This window comes from Lemur catta, chromosome 1, assembly GCF_020740605.2.
Source record: "Lemur catta isolate mLemCat1 chromosome 1, mLemCat1.pri, whole genome shotgun sequence".
NCBI classification, from domain to species: domain Eukaryota; kingdom Metazoa; phylum Chordata; class Mammalia; order Primates; family Lemuridae; genus Lemur; species Lemur catta.
This window is the reverse complement of record NC_059128.1, coordinates 84,473,813-84,487,743: the sequence shown is the minus strand read 5'-3', so window position 1 is coordinate 84,487,743 and position 13,931 is coordinate 84,473,813. Positions and strand designations below refer to the sequence as shown.

Sequence of the window (13,931 nt, the reverse complement as noted above, 5' to 3'; positions counted from 1 at the left end):
GGTTAAATAAATGAGTTGTGTTGACCCAGCCTGTTGTAATAAATCAAAGGTTACAAATTAACTGAGTATACTTTATCCCACGTGTAGAAGTCTGAGCAACTACCATGATAAAAGAAAGAAGAGGTTTTACAAAGCTTTTCTCACACCTCCCCTTTTCTTCACTTTTTTTCAGCTTCATCTTGGGTAAAAGATGTGTGATCAGACCTTTCTAGTTAATGTATTTGGTTCGTGTGACAAATGCTTCAAACAAAGGGCTCTGAGACCAGTTTTCAAGAAATCTCAACAACTCAGCTACTGTTCAACATGTGCAGAAATTGTAAGTGCCACTTTTTAAAAATTGTTGTTACCTATATTAAAACAGCATCTAATGAGAGTCCTGTGGCAGATGAGTTGCCATGGCATCAGTTTACACAACACGAAATTTTCAGCATGCCTGGGCTTCCCGAGGCAGTGTAGCACAGGGGTCAGAGTGTGGACTCGGATGTCCGAATGCCTGGGTTCAAATCCTATTTATATTCCTAGTTAGTGGTGTGCCAAGGAGGTCCTCGCCTCTCTCCTGAAGCCTGTTTTCCCATGTGTAAAGTAGGAATACTAATAGCATCTATATCATAGGGTTTTGTGAGGATCAAATGAGTTCATCTGATACAGTGTTTAAACACAGTACCCAGTAGAAGTGCTCAATGACTGTTTTAGCTATTATTATTTCTCAGGGCTAATGCTTTTTCTTCTCTCTTCTGCCAGTCTGCCTGGCAGGCAAAACAAACTAAAAAAGAGTCTGGCAAATAAACAATCTGGGAGCACTTTTCCAAGGACTCTGATACAGCTGTATGTAGGTAGAACTTCACTGAAGATTGAACCATAACAGGGCCAACGCAGTGGGCAAAATTAAGCTCAGAAAGTGCTCCTTGGGCTTAAGCCTTCAGCGAGGCCTAGGAATTGAATACAAATCCTGGCATTTTCAAACTACACAACATCAAGCTCTCATCAGAGGTGGCCATGCACAGGCCTTAGATCTTGCAGCAAAAACAGCTCTAGGAATTTGTGCTCTCAGAGGATTTGCAAAGCTATGCTCAATAGTGTGGTGGAGCAGAGCCCCCACCTGGTGCACAGTGGTACAGCATGCCTCCAGAAAAAACCCAGTAGGAAATCCCACATTATCAACGTATTTAAATATATATGTATATCAAAGACAGGAAAGATGACTTTATATTTTCTCCAGCTGGAAAAGAAGAGGCACGTTGTATGCTCTTGATTCCATTGTAACCCCTCACAGTAATTACATTTCTAAAAATTATTCCCACGAAGCAAATGGCAAGTATATAGCCCCGGGTGGCGTAAAAAGGCTTTGGTACAGCACAGCAATTCTGCTGTTCCTTCAGCCTTGGTGTAATGGGCTTCTAGCTGCAGTATATTTTGTTTTTAACTTGGCTCTGCAAACTGTAAAACTGAAGACATTCAGTTTTTAAAACAAGCCTGCTTCCTGGGGGGTCCTACCCTCCTATTATTTATTAATCTAACTCTTCTGCTTTTTAAACAGCTTCCTCTGTGGGCAGAATAAGCCCAGAATCCCAGATTTTGGGATCTTCAGTAGCATCATAGGTGCTCCCAGCTCAGAGGCCCTGCCTGGAGATGCTCTTCTAGGGGACTATGACTGGTCATCTCCACCACAAGCATTTCGGGCTTCCCAAATATTCCCTTAGCTGAGGAGACATGCGATGACTGACAGCATCTTTTCCTCCAAGTGTTTGGGATTATTTAGACATAGCCCCCCAGTGGACCCTTTTCACGAATGGGGTGCCCCTGTAGCTCAACCACTGCTGAAATATAGCCAACCTCAACTTTCCTATCTCCAGCTTCCTCCCTTCTAAAAAGGAGTTAACACCAAAGTACAGGAAGCCACTTTGCAAACTTGGCCCCACCAGTAAAAGTTACATGGCCTCATCTCTATACTGACTCTCCTCCAGCTTGTAGGATGTTTGGGATTTATTTTACACAAAGACAGCCCCCGCCAGAGGAGGGCCCACATCTTTGTCAACTACCACCTGCCCCAGGTCTTCCTAGACAGGCAGACCCTGAGCCATGTGCACACATGTCCCACGATGGTCCAAGGAGATGATGCCTTGCCTGGGCCTCCTAAGTAAGATGGGCCTTGTAAGAAGTGTCCCCCATGATCTAGTGTTTCATTTCAATTACTTCATGTGAACTCCTCAGGTGAAGCAGGCAGCCTCAATGATAACAGCGAGCGGTACCGTGTGCCACGCATTGCGTGCTCTGACTGCTGGACTCTCCCCCATTTACAGATGAGGACCTCGAGACACAGAGAAGTTGGTCACCCCAGGCCACACAGCAGAGCCAGGATTTGCCCCAGGAAGTCTGATCTAGATAGAGCCTGTGCTCTTAACCTTTGCTCTTCAAACCCCGAAACAGATGTCATATTTTTGCTTTTATATTTTATTGTTATTTTATATTTATAATTATACAATTGTATGTATATAAAACATTTACATGTTTACATTTTATATATTTGTTTTATTTTTAACTATACATAATTTATATATATTTATATATTTTATGTATTGTTTTATACATCCACTTAACAAAGCAGCATTAACTGAGCACCTACCATATGCGAGAATTATGCTAAATGCTGAGCATAAATGATGAATAAACCTCTATTGATGGGAAGGGAGAAGGGAACTGGCAGCTAATAAGCACCTGCTATGTCTGGAGAAGTCTGCTAACAGCTTTCACTCGCAGTATCTTATTTAATTCTCATAACTACTCTATGAAGTAGGTTTTCCAGATAAGGAAACTAAGGATCTCAGACTCTAACCTGCAAAACAGCTATATGTAGATGGATATAGATTCCTTTCAACTTTTCTCAGAGAAGGCCCAGGACAGCAAGTGGAGGCTGGGTTTCTCTGGCAGGGAGCGGGTATGCAGAGGGCAGGGATAGCGGCCGAGATTCTGCATGATGATGTTCCCTCTGGAATTTGTAACCTTGACCTGCCTTCCCATTCTGCACACAAACTCAGGCAAGATCACAGAGAGGGGGAGGGAGACCGCACAGTGTGGCGCATCCACACCGAAGTCCAGAGGCTGTTGGAGCCAGACTGCTTGGGTCCAAATCTTGTCTCTCCCTCTTTCTTGGACTGTAACCTGAGTGATTACTGAGCCTTTCTGTTCCTCAGTTTCTTCATCTGTAAAATGGAGATACAGTGCCCATTCGGGGTGACTCCTGTTAGAACAGTGCCTAACACTTTAGGCGACCGGGGAGACGGGATGCTTGCTTGAGTCTGATACAAGTCACTAAATGCGTGTCCTTGGGAGAACTGTAGCCTCAAAAGAGATGTGAGAGACGACCAGGCTCAGAAGCCCCACGTCCGCGCCCGCGCACCTGCCAACCCACCGCCACCACCTCCTTTTGCTTCCCCAGGCCAGGGGGCGGATTCCCAGTGAAGAAAAGGAAAGCTAAGGGGGGGGCTCCTAATGCCGCAAAACCCCAGCGCTTTCAGAGGCCAGACTAGTTTTATCTTTGTATATTTAAGTCAACAAACGAGGAAAGTTTCCGGGTAATTGTGGGGTGAACATCACAGCTGCAAGGGTCAGGCCTCGTGGCTGTCTCCTCTCTGGTCCTCTCTCTGTTGGCAGCAGCCACGGGCCCGCACCAAGTTCCGAAAGGAAGAGATCTGCCCCGGGGTGGGGAGTGGGGGCGATGGAAGGGCTGTGTCGCCGGGACCCTCACGAGTCTCCCCAGGAGCCCGGAGTCCTGAACTGAAATCCCAACTTGGCCCTCCTCTATCGGGCAAATCACCTAACATGGCCAAGCCTCAGTTTTCCCACCGGTAAAATGGGCACGACGCTCCCTGCTTCTCCGGGGTGGTGCCCCCCGCAGCGCCGACTCGGGCCCCGCACGGGCACTGCGCCAGGGCGCGGGGCGGGCGGGGCGGGCGCAGGGCGCGGGGTCGGCCGGGCCCGCAGCCGCTCGCGTCACCGCCGGGGGGCGGGGCCGGGGCGGCGCTCGGGGGACGCGGCCGGAGCTCCCGGCGCGGCTCGGCGCTCCCAGCTCTCCGCTTCCCTCCCCGCCGCGTCCCCGCGCGAAGATGGCAACAGACGGGCTGCACGAGAACGAGACGCTGGCGTCGCTGAAGAGCGAGGCCGAGAGCCTCAAGGGCAAGCTGGAGGAGGAGCGGGCCAAGCTGCACGACGTGGAGCGTGAGTGCGGGCCGGGGACGCGGCGGGGGCGGCCTGGGCTCGCGCGGGAGTCGCGCCGGCGCCGCCGCGGGGGAGGCGCGGGTGGCGGCCCCAGGGGGTCGCGGCACCTTGCAGGACCCCCGTCCGCTCGCGGAGGGCCAGGGACCAGGTGCCGTCGTCACCTGTCTGGAAGATGCGGCCCCATCGCGCTCCTGCCCCTCCCGGGCGGAGGCTTGCGGGGGGCGGGGTGTCCGTAGTGACGGGCGCGGCGAGCCCGTGTGGGCGCGGCCTGGGAGAAACTCCTGTTTTGTTTTTGAATCATCATCTGGCTTTCCCCATGGCTGTTGTGTCGTTCGCAGTTTTGCTTTACAGGGAATGAGAGACTCTGATTTCAAAGCTCATTTTTCCAACCTCCCTCCTCTCCTTGCGGGAGGGGAGCTGGAAGGGGGAAGGGACGCAGAGGAGCTTGCCAGATCCAGCCTTTCAGTTCGCTTAAGCCTGTTTCCGAAGCTTTTGGATAGATGCGGTGTGACTGGCATGAAAGAGCAGTAGCACTCTTAAACTTGCATTATTGAGCACCACCGTAATTCAGAGCTGGCTCTGTGATTTTTAAGAGTGAGCTTGAATAGCCTGGGTCCAGGACTCTTGGCCACGTCAGCTTTCCTTTACTTGGCTGGATGGTTCGTCCTCAGCAGAGCTTGGGCCGAGGGCCAGGCTTGGGGAAGTGAGGCGGTCTCACCTGCTTCCTTTCCGGCCCTGAGGGTGGCTGCTCCCCTTGGCTGAGCAAGGCCTCCCACGCCGCCCTCACGCACACCTAGATACCGTGCTCCTGCCATTCCTAATGGGTACCACCCTTTAAATCCCATTTGGAAAAGGAAAATGGGGTTCATGCTAGGGCCTTTACCATTTGATTTCTTTGAAAATCACTTGACCTGAATCTAGAGTGTGCCATACTTTCTCCTAGGGCCTCCTTTAAATAGGAGGCACTGTAAGTTCCTGTATTGTTTAGAAATGTGTCCAGCTATAATTAACTATAAACCCCAAATAAAGTAGTTAAGCAAGCTGGGAGTTAATTTTCTTACATAAAAAGAGCAAAGGTTTGTTTGCCTCGCTTTGGTTCATCTATGCAGTGCACCAGCAGGGACCCAAGCTCCTGCCTTTCTTCTCCACACCTTAGAGCACTGGCATTTGCCCCATGATTATAATATGATTGCCACAGCTCCAAACATCACATCTCTATCCCAGGCAGGAAGAAGGAGAAATATGGACACCAGTCTCTGTTTGCTCCTTCTTATCAGGAAAGCAAAGGTTTTCGCAGGAACCCGCCTTTCTTAAGATTTCTGTCTGCACTTGGTCAGAACTAGACTACAAAGCTGGGCTTGGTGGCTCATGCCTGTAATCCTAACACTTTGGGAGGCTGAGGCAGGAGGATCGCTTGAGGCCAGGAGTTTGAGACCTGCCTGAACAAGAGCAAGACCCTGTCTCTACCAAAAAAAAAAATAATAATAATAATTAATTAATTTAAAAAATTGAAAAGAAATAAAAAGGACTAGACCACATGGCTACTGTAAGGCTATCTGGGAAAGGGAGAACTGAGCTGGGCACATCGTCATTCCCAAACAGAGTGTGGTTTCTCCTATCAGGAAGGAAGTGGGGAACAGATATTGGGAGGCATGAGACTGGGTCTGCCCCATTTCCATTGCAAATTCCTACACTCTGCAGATGACAGTGATGATGCTGTTAGTGCCTCTGAAGTAGGTTGTCTAACTTCTTCATTTGACGGGTGAGGAAACTGAGGCACAGAGAGGTTAAAGGACTTACCAAAGGCCCCCTGCTAATAAGAGGTGGGACCAGGATTACCCCTGGACAGTCAGACCGTCAGCTCAGCTCATGTCAGCGTTTTTGGCCAAACCCCTTTGAGCCTCAGGCAGAGAGGATTCTTCAGAGATTTACTAACTCAACAGTGCAGGCTGCACACTGGGATATTTTCAGCCTTTTCTGTGAATTTGTAAATTGCCTTACGGCAGAAAGATAGTGGCGATGCAGCTTTTCAACATGGAACCCCAGGGAGTGAATTTGTTCTATGCAAGAGAGGAAGCTGTTGCTGCCCTGCTGAGAGTGCAGTGCCCTCAAAAGCCAGGGCCAAATTTTGGTCCCACCGTCCTCACTTGTGTATGTCAAAGTTTTGGGGTTGAAAAGACCAGAAGGCATGTGGCAGTGTTCCCCTTTATTCCCCTGCAGCTTCCAGACCGCTTATCTTCCACCCCCCTGTAAAACCCTTGCTTCTTCTAAGGCTCTTGTCATTTGAGGCCGATCTCTTCCCTTTTGACATTTGTCCTGTGCTCTCATTTCTTAAGGACTTTGGCATTTCTTAGAACTGTGGCTTGAGTCTTCCTTTTGACCCCAAGTCCTACCCCATCTCGGTGTCTTCAGGGTGCACAGCGGTGCCCCTCATGACACTCTTGGCCCCTCACCATGGCAGCCCCTGCTGCACACACCTGGGATCTGTCGGCACTCAGAACTGCTCCCCCTCCCAGACCTCTGATCGCTGTGTCCTGCCCTGGCCAGTCCCTCCCCTGGCATCTCCTTCCTCCAGGACCCTGGCTCTCCTCTCTTCCAGTCTCTCTGTTCCTTCTCTTCTTCTCTTCCCTCAGTATCCAGCTTTGAGACTTTGGCCCACCATCTCAGCAACAGTCTTGCCAGGTAAACTTAAATCCCTTGTCCTCCTGTCTGTCCAACAGAGCCTTCCTGCAGAGCCTCAGCCCTGGGTGGATCCGCTAGCTCTTTCTCTCTCTCCACCCCCCTTCTTCCTCCCCTCCCTTACTCCCTCTCCCTCTCTCTCTCCCTCTCTCTCTCTCTCTCTCTCTCTCTCTCTTGTTCCTGAACATCAGATGCTGCTGGAGAAATGGTACGCAGGAGGCGTATTGACACCGTTATTAGTTCCACAATCACTAGTTCTCTGGGGCTTTCAGAGCTGCTTGGCAGTTCTGTGGGTCGGCTCTTCACAGTGACAATTTCAGATTTTCTCCACTCTGCGCAGGTCTCTGACTCGTTGACTCCCACCCCCATCCCCACTCTTGCCTCCTCCTGCAGGGAAAATGGGAGCTGGAGGCTGACTGCTCAGCTTCACACTCCCAAACCCACCTGCACATGCACCGACCCACACCTGTCCCCTTCCTGGCGTGGGTCCGTTCCCTCCCACCCCCAGGCTTAGGATCCCATGTCTCCAGCCTTCAGTAACCTTGGCCTGGCAATGATTCCTTCCATCTCTGTTGAGATGTTCACATGCCCAATTCCTTCGTTATTCAACACGTTTTGCCAGCCCATTATATGTCAGGCACTGTCCTCAGCCCTTGGGGACACTGCAGTGAATAAATCAAACTTCCCTCACTCCCTCCCTCCCTCAAGGCGCTTCCATTCTAGCGTGGGAGTCAGACGAATGAGGAAAGCAGACGTGTGTTAGAAAAGAACTAAAGCAGGGAGGTGGGACAGGAGGTGTGGGGCAACAGGAGGAAGTTTTGGAGAAGGTGGCCCACGGAGGCCTTGTAGGGAAGGGGCTTCAAGTGGAGACCTGAAGGGAGGGAAGGACGAATGATGGACTGTCAGATAGACTGTCACGGGGAGACCTGAAGGGAGGGAAGGACGAATGATGGACTGTCAGATAGACTGTCCCGAGCCGAGCACTTCCAGCAAAAGGCAGAGCAGGGCAAAGGCCCAGTGTGGAAGAGGAGGAGGTGGGGTCAGGGGTGGCAGGTCATGCGGGCCTGTGGGCACAGGGAGGACCTGTTGGAGGGCTTTGAGAGAAGGGCCTGATACATGTTTTCATGAGGTCACTCTGCCTGCTGGGTACGCAGGAGAACAAGACAGTTTGGGGGAGGGACATGAAGCGTGAGAGCTAAGTGACCTGGGCTATAGGATTCTTACAAATGTCGCTTTCCCTCTTAACAGAGAGAGTGTCCAGTTCCTAGTGGAAGTTACACCTGCAGCTAAAAGAGTGAGAGGGGATTTCTGAGCTTGTCTTGGTCCCACCGTTACCCCTTCAGCTGCTCTCACCCTACTCAGACTCCCCCAGCCCCTTCCTGCTTCGCCCCCGGGACTCAGGTGGGAGAGGGCGAGGGGTGCTGTGGTCTGTAGCTGTGAAAACAGCTAGGCATCAAACAGTTGTGCTCTCATTTTCCCCTGTGTGAAGTCAAGTGGCAGCATCCCCACCTGGGGGACGAACGCAGGGGCTTGGCAAAGTCAAATAATTTGCTGGGAGTCATGCAGCTGTTAGTGTTGGGCGGGGATTCAGTTTGGGAGCCATGCCACTTTCTTTGCCGAGCTCCCCGCTGAGCGAGTGGCGGACAGCCTGGGGCGGGTGGGAAGGGTCTGGTCAAGCTGGGGAGGGGCCTAAACTGAATGTGGTTCCCTCCCCAGAGCAGAGGTGGCATCATACACCTTCCTGTGTCTCCCATAGCAGCCGGCCTATGGCAGCCTCTTAGTTGGCAGGTGTGTTTCTGACACACACAGGCCTCATTTCTTGCCCACCTGGGGTTCCCAGCCCCTGCTTCATGATGACCCAGCAGATGTTTCCCACTTTGGAATCCAAGGACAATTTCCTGTGAGTTGGGAACGTGAGGCCAGACATGAACATTTATAGTACAAATTAGGGTGTGTGGCCAGACACCATGGGGTCATGGTTTATTGCCCACAGCAACATGTGTTAGATGCCTGCATGTTTTTGCATTTTGGTGGTGTTGTATAGATGGCCCTGTAGCCTCTGTCCTAATGGGGGGACCCCTTTAGGCTGGAAACTAAGGTGACCAATGTTTCCCTGGGATGCTCGGTCTTAAAATGGAAAGTCCTGCGTCCCAGGAAACCCTTCAGTCCTAGGCAAACTGGGACAGTTGGTCACCTCCTATCAGCTCGGACTTGCCCAAATTCTTGCCTTAAACAAACTCAACACAACAGAATTACAGAGCATAAACTTACAGAAAAACTGAACTTTTCCTGGCTGCAGACCCTGAGTCCTTCAGCCCCCATCCCTGGGCCCTCCTCCCCAAGCAGCCCTTGGCCAGCGTGAGACTCAGGAAGCAGCGCTGTGGGAAGCTGTGCTGTCAGACTCCACAGCCCCAGCCCCGTCTCCAGGGGACCCCACTCCCCCCCACTACTCCTCGGGAGCCTCCTGCTGGTCCCCAGATCTTTCTCTCTGTGCTTTCTGCGTGTCTTCCACCATGGACGCGAACTCCCTCGCTCGATTCTGGGCACTTTAGCATCACACAGTTATGGTTCATATGGGTTTCCTATTGATAGTGTACAAATTTCCACAAACTTAGTGGCTTACAGCACCATAAATTTATTCTCCTCCTGGGGTCAGAGGTCTAACATGGGTGAGCAGGTCCTCCTGGAGGCCGTAGGGGAGAATCTGTCCCTGCTTTTCCCGGTTCTTGGAGGCCACCCACATGCATTGGCTCAAGGCTCACGTTATTCCCATCATTGCTTCCACGATCACATCTTTCTTTGACCCTGACCCTCCCGCCTCCCTCTTATAAAGACCCTTGTGATTACATTGGGCCCACCTGGGTAATCCAGAATCATCTCCCCATCTCAAGATCCCTAATTTAACCACATCTGCAAAGGCCCTTTCCCATTAAAGTAGCATATTCACAGGTTCCAGGGATTAGGACATGGACATCTTTGGGGAGCTGTTATTAGCCCCACCACACAGCTTTTAGATCTAGAGGAGTCACCTGCTTCAGCCTAGGCCTCCAGGCACAGAACGTTTTCTTCTCCTCCCAACAGCCCCCCCCTTCTAGATGAGAAGGCAGCTGAGATCCAGGAAGGGGTTAAGGGATTGCCCTAAGGTTTTGCAGCCACTCCCAGTAGAATAGGGTAGAGCCAAGGTTCAGGCTCCTAGTACCACGTTCCTCCTCACCATGCTAGACCTTCTTTTAGAAAGTTGAGATTAGCATGAAAAAGAAAAAAGAGTAAATCAATGAAAAAAAATTAAGTCTATGTATGTATGAAAAGGTGTCACCATTTTTTTTAAAAAAAGCAAAGTGCCAAGCAACGTATATAACCTGATCTCATTAAAGAAGAGAGGCTTGTGTATGCGTTACATGTCTGGAAGGGCACACAAGAAACTTCTTATCCCTAGAGAGGGGTATGCAAAGTGGAGGAACTGTTCATTTTATACCCATTCGTACATTTATTTCTTTTATAATAAAAAGACAAAAATGAGTACTGGAATGGGAGTTAAGATCGTGAAAGAAAGGAGGGGGAAACACTTCAACTTCAAAGAGCCTTTAACTTGAAATTAAACTGAGGAATGATCTGGAAGACAGGCTGAGAGCAGGAAGGACACAGTGTTCATTTCAGCCAACATATATGACAGCCTCCTGGGGCTGCGTGGGGGCGTCTTCCAGATTCTATTATTGTTAAGGAACAAAGCGACTCAAAGCAAATTTCTGTAATTTCTGTGAGTACAAATCCAGACTAAATTTGGGCAAATCACAGGATTTATCATTAGATGCTATTGACTTTTCTATCTCTTCTAAATGTAATTTTGTGAAAAGTTTTATTCTCAAATGCTTTGTGGCTGGAGCCTTGGACTATTCTGATTTTATGGCTTATAGGAAAAATTTGGAAAAACCAAAGCTTCTAGATTAGCCTGGAGCAAATATGTTCATTGACTTTTTCCATATTCTAAGGACACATGCTCTGTGTACTGAGGCTTATAGAACTTAGTTTCCCTGCAGACATCCTCTTCCCCGCAGCTCTGCCACATGCCTCCTGCCGCCGTCAGAGGGAGCAGAAAGCAAATCTGCCTTTCATTTCCCCTCCCCTTGCTTTTCTCTGCATTCGTAATTACACACAAGATAGCTAATGCACGTGTTTTTGGAGGCCCTTCATAATAAACTAATGCTCACTGTGGAAAATCTAGAAATATAGATGAAAACAAGTCATTCATAATTCCACCACCTAGAGGTAGCCACTTTCAATATTTTGATGTATTTCATAGCTTATGTTTTCATGTTTGTATGTGTATTTATAAACATACTTGGGATTGTACTAGATACAGGGTTTTAGCCCAGTTTTGACATTCAACACAATGGATTCAGGAGCTTCTTTTTTCGGGGTAGGAGGGTGGGAGGGAACAGTGTCTTGCTCTGTTGCTTGGGCTAGCATCTAAAGTGCAGTGGTGTCATCAAAGCTCACTGCAACCTCAAACTCCTGGGCTCAAGCGATCCTCCTGCCTCAGCCTCCTGAGTAGCTGGGACTACAGACACGTGCCACTGTGCCCAGCTAATTTTTCTATATTCTGTAGACACGAAGTCTTGCTATGTTGCTCAGGCTGCTCTCAAACTCCTGGCCACAAGCAGTCCTCCCACCTCAGCCTCCCAAAATGCTGGGATTACAGGCATGAAGCACCACGCCCGGCCCATTTGCATTTCTGTTTAATGTCATCATTTAAAATTATTATATGGAGCCATACTGCCTTCCATCTTTAAAGGCTGTACCATAACTTAATCCTTCAAACTTTAAATTAGGAAATTCAGGGTAGAATTTTTTAGTGTGTGACTTATGTGTGGTTTTAAGGCAATTCACAAATCTCTGACAAACATATGTAAAGTAATGTGATTGTAAATGTTTTCTTTCCATACAAGTGTTTGAGGGTTTTGGATCCATCCCATCCCATTCTACCTTAGTGTAGAATCAGATTAAATAAGTTTAAAGTTAGCTTTGGAAAATATTTCCTTGATTACTTTGATCTACCAAAAAGTAGTCATCAAAAGACTGTATAATACTGCAAATTTGAAAGTGATTCATGATTGCTTTTTAAATAGTTCTATTTTCCTATTTAAGACATCTTGGCCAGGTGCGGTGGCTCACACCTATAATCCTATCACTCTGGAAGGCTGAGGCAGGAGGATCGCTTGAGCTCAGGAGTTGGAGACCAGCCTGAGCAAGAGCAAGACCCCATCTCTACTAAAAATAGAAAAATTAGCCGGGCATGGTGGCGCATGCCTGTAGTCCCAGCTATTCCAGAGGCTGAGGCAGGAGAATCACTTGAGCCCGGGAGTTTGAGGTTACAGTGAGCTAAGATGACACCACAGCACTCTAGTCCAGGGACAGAGTGACACCCTGTCTCAAAAAAAAAAAAAAAAAAAAAAAAAAGGCAAGAAATAAAGAAAGAAAAAGAAAAAAGAGAAAAAAATGAAAAAAGAGAACATGTCACTTGTCTTTGAACGTGTCTTCTGTATTTACACTCAGTTTCAGAATATTCATTTTCAGGGACATTTTAGAGTGTGTCCAGATTTTGGTTCTTTTTTTCATTGCCTCATGGAATGATGGAGAAGGACCTTGTTACATATTCTTACTTTATAAATTTACATGGTTTGAATTCTTGTATATTCACCTGCACATAATACATTTTGTTTTAGGTTCACACATTCACAGATTATAAAATAATTAGCAAAACTATTCCCTGAAAGTTGAGAGGAAGCCACATCTTGATGAAACGTTACGTTTTGCCAGAATTATAGATTATATCCAAGGCCCCATCTAGATAAAGGCTAATACCCTCATTTTAGGGAGGAAGGCACAGGCTGGGAGGAGATATTTGTTCACTGCTAATGTATAAACTGTGCCCTTCCCTCAGGCCTCATTTTCCTTGTCTGGGAAGTGAGAGGCTGGGGGAGCTAATTGGCCTTCACACTTGGTATTCAGCCCCAGGGTAGACATGCCTCTGAGTCTGGCGTCCTTCCTCGCTGTTCACCCGCTCAGCTCTCCCTTCGTCCCTTTTCTGTACTGGACTTCTAGTAAGACTTTGTCCTTGAGCAAAAGTGGAGGTGGTGGAGGGAGACTTCTGCAACTAGAATGGGAGTTTGAAAACCATTGCTCCACGCAGTTGGCAGAGCCTAAGCTCCGTGTGGCCAGAGCCTGTCCATCATGGTGCCCAGCACAGGGCCAGCCTGTGGAAGGTGCTCAGGACATATTTGTTGAGTCACTCAGGTCTCTTCTGGCTCTAACTTTGGATGATTCTCCCAGCCAAGTGGTGGTGGAGCCAGGGTCAAGGCAGGTGTCGTGACCTGGTCTAGGTCCTCTAACTCTGACCCATTGATCTGGCCACATCGAGAAGTATGGGGGATCCAAGGTTGGGATGTTTCCTGGACTAAGAAGCCATTGTCACTGCCTCACCCCGTCCTTGACTTTCTAAGGTATTACAGCCACCTGTCCAGAATTCTCCCATTATTAGAGGTATGTGTCTGTTCTTAAGGGCTCGCATGTAAGGTCCTTAGCCTCTCTGCGCTTCAGCCACTTCATGTATAGAAATGGAGATATGGCCTGTGCCCGTCACCCCGGAGACACGCAATCAGTGGTGGATATCATAACATACATTGAAAGTCTTTAAAAAAAATCCTTTTGACTCAGCAATTCCACTTATTGGCATTTAGCTAACAGATAATGCAACGCAAGGGTATCATGGCAGCCGTGGGACAAAGTAAGTGCCCACCAGCAGGGATTTGGGGGTTATGGTATATCTGTACAGTGGAATGCTGTGCAGTGATTAAAAATGATGGATAGTTATATTTGACATGGAAAGACATCCATAAATATATCAGGTGAAAAATAGCTCCCCAAAATTGTATGTGGCATGAAATCTGCTTACACCAGATACACATGTGTGCACACATGCAGAGGAAAGGCTGGAAGGATACACGCCAAATGATGAGAATCCGGCTAAGCAGAATTAT

General features: G+C 48.6%; 1 protein-coding gene across 1 annotated transcript in view; it reads left to right on the top strand.

Moving 5' to 3' along the window:
- Positions 1-4,003: 4,003 nt before the first annotated feature.
- The window catches only part of GNB5 (G protein subunit beta 5), a 35,757-nt gene continuing 25,829 nt past the window's right edge, over positions 4,004-13,931 (top strand). Inside the window, exon 1 of the mRNA XM_045529416.1 lies at positions 4,004-4,215. Coding sequence (XP_045385372.1) covers positions 4,104-4,215 — 112 coding nt within the window. The 5' untranslated portion in view covers positions 4,004-4,103. The remainder of the gene's footprint in view (positions 4,216-13,931) is intronic.